Source organism: Notolepis coatsorum (genome assembly GCF_963971535.1).
Source record: "Notolepis coatsorum genome assembly, contig: SCAFFOLD_1185, whole genome shotgun sequence".
Taxonomy (NCBI): domain Eukaryota; kingdom Metazoa; phylum Chordata; class Actinopteri; order Aulopiformes; family Paralepididae; genus Notolepis; species Notolepis coatsorum.
Genome location: NW_028171620.1, coordinates 39,398 through 45,000, shown reverse-complemented (window position 1 = coordinate 45,000; position 5,603 = coordinate 39,398). Strand labels below are relative to the sequence as shown.

Below are 5,603 nucleotides of genomic sequence, written 5' to 3'. Positions count from 1 at the left end.
AGCGTGTTACCACGGTTACCAGCAGAGTGATGATGAGGTAGCGTGTTACCACGGTTACCAGCAGAGTGATGAGGAGGCAGCGTGTTACCACGGTTACCAGCAGAAGTGACCGATGAGTGGGAATCGAACCGGGGGAAACCTTACCGGATTACCGGACGACTGCTCTACCTCCCCCCGAGCCACCGTTGCCCCCTATGGGACGCACGGGTACAGTGCATGCTGCTGCAGAAGGCTCAGCCCAGGCTCCCTGTGATGTACTGACCCAGATAGACGACGTCGTGCCCTTGGTCGGTTCCGGAACACGTCGCCTCGACCTGTTTTTTGGGCCGGGCCTCCCAGGGAGATGTGGAGAGTCTGCAGAGGAGATGCTGCCAGATCACTGAAGCTCGTGAAGTTATGACTTATAGGTCACTATTTTAAGAAGGCGACGATATAGAATATCAGGCCTATATAAATGACCTTATTATTATTACGGCCAAGTCACAGATCTATGGATCGGGGGCCAAATCTTCTCCCCTTTCAAATGGCAGAGTTCAATCTGGACGGGAGGCGGGAGGCGACGGTAGAGCAGCAGTCGTCTGGTAATCCGGTAAGGTTCCCGGTTCGATTCCGGTGCTCCTCCTCTACGGGGGAACCGTGTGTCGAAGTGGTCCTCGAGCGAGACACTTAACCCTCCTTAACTCCCGATGAGCAGGTCGGCACCTCTCTCGCATGGTCGCCTCCGCCGTCGGTTGTGTGAGTGTGTGAGTGGATGGGTAGAGTGTGAGGAACGAATTGTAAAGCGCTTTGGATAAAAGCTGTTATATAAATGCAGCCGTTCCCTCCCCTGGGAGATCATTTGATCCAACTACTGAGCGCCGGGTGCAGCCCACTCTTCCAGAGCCACACGGTCGAACCCTTTTGACCTGAGAGTGACCTGATGTCTTCACCAGCTGGAGCATGAGCTCTTACTTTGATCTCTGAGATCAATACTAATAATAATAAACTTTATTTATAAAGCACCCTTCATGCGATAGAAAGCAGCAGCCCTAGAGTGCTTTGACAACACTTTTAATTTTTTTTTTTACAAATTAATAATACAATGCATGGCTCGGTAGACAAATTGCATATCACAAGCAATAAAATAAGTAGAAAAAATAAAAGAGTTAAATAAAAATGATTAAAACAAAAGGAATATACTAAATACAGTTAAAAGCCAAGTTAAAAACATGTGTTTTCAGATGCCTATGGATCTATGGATCTCAGGGAATGTATTCCCAGTGTCAGAAATACTGTGTCTGTTACTAGGCTTGAGTAAATTGTAATGAACCAAATGAGAATATCAATTACATTTTTATTTTTTTTATTTGACTGTGAATAACACCGTGCAAAAATTGTCCAGACCTGAAAAATGAATAAAGGGAAGATGATTAAACAGAAGGTTTTGTAGATACAGTACTGAATTCTGCCATCCGGACACATGCAATTTTAAATATGATTATAGAATATAAAACATCAGGCCTAAAATGGTTATGCGATTAAAATGCGATTAATTAGATTAATTAATTACAAATCCTGTAATTAATTAGATTGATTTCTTTAATCGCCTGACAGCACCACTAGTTAAAATATAAAACACCAGGTGAATATTAGATTCTGAAGTCTGCAAAAATAAAAACACAGTGTCCTCCTACCTTACCTCTCTCAATGTGCTTCAATAAGCAGCTCTTTTCTGGGTCAGGCATAATGATTTCACAGTTTCTTTTCTTTGTTGAAATGAAAATACTTTGCTGTGGTACCGTGAGTCTCCTGTGTGCTTTTCCTATTTCTATTGTGTCCACGCTGAGATAACATGCGTCACGCGCTCCTGTGCCCGCGCTGAGGGGGTCTGGCGAGGGAGGAAATGTGTGTCAAACAATGCAGGAGGGCCAGCCGTTTGAATAATAGTGCCCAGAGGTTTCTGAATTACCACCTCGTCCACTTATTTCAATATCCCGCTTCCGTTCCTCATTGTGTCGGCGCGGGCGAGCGTTTCCCCTCCCCTGCTAATGGGTTGAGAGAGAGAGAGAGAGAGAGGGAGGGAGAGAGAGGGAGAGGGAGAGAGAGAGGGAGAGGGAGAGAGAGAGAGGGAGAGGGAGAGGGAGAGAGAGCGAGAGAGAGAGGGAGAGAGGGAGAGAGAGAGAGAGAGAGAGAGAGAGAGAGAGAGAGAGAGAGAGAGAGAGAGAGAGCTGAACGACCACGGCCTCCACAATGCTAATGTTCCCCATTTGAGCTGCACTGAAGAGAGACCGCTAACGTGATAAATCAAATGTGTTTGTAGAGCCCGAGATCACATGGATTTGCCCCCTTGGGCCGTACAAGTCAAGAAGAAGCATCACAATAGGGAGGTGTACGTCATTGCCGTTTTCCGTGTTCCACCCTCTGTCCAACGCAATGTATTTTCCCATTGCCCATTTCTAAATCGCCTCGTTTAAAACAAATAAAGCATTAACATTGGCACGGTGTACCTTTCTGTGCGTATTCATCCACAATCCATAGCTCAACATGAATATATTCGCAATTAATCATAAAGAAAATTCGCGAAATTTTATTTCAACCAAAAATGTTTAAACAATAATGTTAGTGATAGAAGGGGACTCATTTTGTGCAAACATTTTAAGCTTTTCAATTTCCATGCGGCAGAATTGTTACAATAGCCGATAATCCATTTTCCCAATGATAAATCCCTATACGGGTGGAACAACCAGTGACGTCAGACTACACCTCCCTATAGATCAAGAACAAAAACCACCATCAAATCCAAATATGCAACACTCCCGGACTTTCCCCAATGAACGTTTCCTATGTTGAATGAATGAAAACTTTATTTAACAGATTGCAGAATGGGTACGATACAGTACGGCTCAATACACACAATTGTTAAGGGGATGCAGACCTGAGAAAGACGTTTGTCTTGTTTACATCAGGGTCCCCCATTTTACATTCATATAGACATTTATGACATACACAACATACATGACATTTATGGCATAGGGACATATAGGTATTTAGTACTGATACATTTGTGACATAAACGGTATTCAAATATACAGTACTGTTACCCCTAGATCCTGACAGAGTATATACATATGATGGGGAGGGGACTGTACATTAGGAGGGGGTGGGTGGGTGGGAGAGAAATATACATACGGCGGGGAGGGAATATATACATGCGGTGGGGAGGAGACTGTCTATTAGGAGGTGGTGGGGGTTTTGGGCATTTACGGTGGCCAGTTTCGAATTGCAGCCTCCCGTAGGTGCTCTTTAAGAGCGGTTTTGAATGTGGGTAGGGATTCACATTCCTTTACAGCTTTGGGTAGGGCGTTCCACATTGATGTGGCATAATTGCGAAACATGTTTAGTCCCTTGTTTGAGCCGAATCTGGGTTTAACATGATTTGTTGAGCTTCCTCTGGTGTAGTGGTTGTGGTATTCACTGACCTATGGGAAGTATTTTGACATGTACATGGGTACCTGTTCCACCACATTTTTTTTAGCTGCTGCAATCGATGCTGTAGGCCACATCAAGGATGGCACAGGGAAGATGACGCCACCTTTACCATCACTTGAGTAACAGCAGGCTGGACTTTTATTAACAGCACTGCTGTTTGCAACACTTTATTTCAACTACAATTTATTTCAGTGTCCATTGGCCCAGGGTTGATTGATTGATTGATTGAAAACTTGAATTAACAGATTGCAGAATGGGTACAGTACGGCTCAATACACACAATTGTTAAGGGGATGCAGACCAGAGAAAGACTTTCGTCTTGTTTACATCAGGGTCCCCCATTTTCAATTCATAATGACATTTATGACACACACAATATATAGCTATACAGATATAAAAATCTAATCTAATCTAATCTAAACTAATCATTTACATACTGTTACATTTGTGATATACTTGTATTAGTACAAAATAGCCCAGGGTTGATGGTATACCTGTATATAATAGTATATATATTAGTATCAAATGGCCCAGGGTTGATCGTATATTTGTATATAATAGTGTATATATTAGTATCAAATGGCCCAGGGTTAATAGAATAGCCTACCTGTATATACAGTATTAGTTTGCTATCAATCAATAACCAATCAATCAAATCTGCTCAACCTATTCTATTGATATTTTCAATTACCTGAATGACCTGCAATCTAAAATATACAGCCAAATAATATACAGTACAATATAGATGTACAGGCAGATATGCAAGAATTTATACTGTTACCCTGTGCGCAGTGAGGCGTTATACATTCTGATGGCTATTGGAAGCGTTATTTTTTTTCCTAGCCGCATTTCTCGGAGACGCTCTCTGATTGGCCACTGACTGACGCTCTCTGATTGGCCACTGATATGTTTGCCCAATCGCGTTACGAGCTGTGTCTTTGCCCATTTCCGGGTCAAACAGCCTGCAAACTACCTGGCGTTCTATCGCCCTGCTCTAAGACAAACTCTAACCTTAACCAACTTCGAAGGAGCGCCTAAGCTTAACCAGTGTAGAAACAGGCGTCGGCCAATCGGAGAGCGTCTCAGAGAAATGCGGCTAGGAAAAAAAATAACGCCTATTGGAATGAAGGACTTCCTGTGACGTTCAGTGTTGCATCTTGGGACAAAGCCTCGCCCTAACCCTGATGTGTTTATGTTGTTGTTGACAGGAGAAGGAGGACAAGGCCATCCTCCAGGTGGAGGTGCAGCACCTGCGGCAGGACAACATGCGCCTCCAGGAGGAGAGCCAGACGGCGGCGGCGCAGCTCAGAAAGTTCACCGAGTGGTTCTTCCACACCATCGACAAGAAACCCTGAGTGAGAGGGCGGAGAGAGAGAGAGAGAGAGAGAGAGAGAGGGGGAGAGGAGAGAGAGAGCACGAACCCTAGGGATGTACTCTGTTCCTGAGCAAAGACCCCCCTGGGACAAACAAACCTTACAAACCACAAACAATCACATCACATCACAGGCTCCCAAGAGCAGATGACAACTATTAAAAAAAAAAAAAAAAAAAAAAACAGTGTTTGGGAGACCCCTTTTCCACCCCAGTGTGGAGAAACTTGCTTTGGGAACCCCCTCTGTCGATGGTGTTGGGGACATTTTGGAAGTAACCAAGCTGGACTCATATTGTAGCAAACGAGACTCATGGGAAACCTGCTCGTCTCTGGCTGGCGGGGGGGGGGGGGGGGGGGGGCGGGCTGGAGAGAATATAAGTAACCAACCCCTAGGCCCCTAGGCCCTGTTTAAGTAACCAGTAGGCATCTACTGTAGGCCCTGTCTAAGTAACCAACCCATAGGCCCCTAGGCCCTGCCTAAGTAACCAACCCATAGGCATCTACTGTAGTTCCTGTCTAAGTAACCAACCCATAGGCCCCTAGGCCCTGCCTAAGTAACCAACCCATAGGCCCTGCCTAAGTAACCAACCCCTAGGCCCTGCCTAAGTAACCAACCCCTAGGCCCTGCCTAAGTAACCAACCCCTAGGCCCTGCCTAAGTAACCAACCCATAGGCATCTACTGTAGTTCCTGTCTAAGTAACCAACCCATAGGCCCCTAGGCCCTGCCTAAGTAACCAACCCATAGGCCCTGTCTAAGTAACC

General features: G+C 45.0%; 1 protein-coding gene across 1 annotated transcript in view; it reads left to right on the top strand.

Annotated features, from left to right (window-relative positions):
• The window catches only part of LOC311248225 (signal-induced proliferation-associated 1-like protein 2), a gene marked incomplete at both ends in the record, with an annotated part of 21,607 nt that extends 16,784 nt beyond the window's left edge, over positions 1-4,823 (top strand). Inside the window, one exon of the mRNA XM_084339148.1 lies at positions 4,677-4,823. Within this exon, the coding sequence (XP_084195274.1) occupies positions 4,677-4,823 (147 nt within the window). The remainder of the gene's footprint in view (positions 1-4,676) is intronic.
• Between the last annotated feature and the right edge of the window lie 780 nt (positions 4,824-5,603).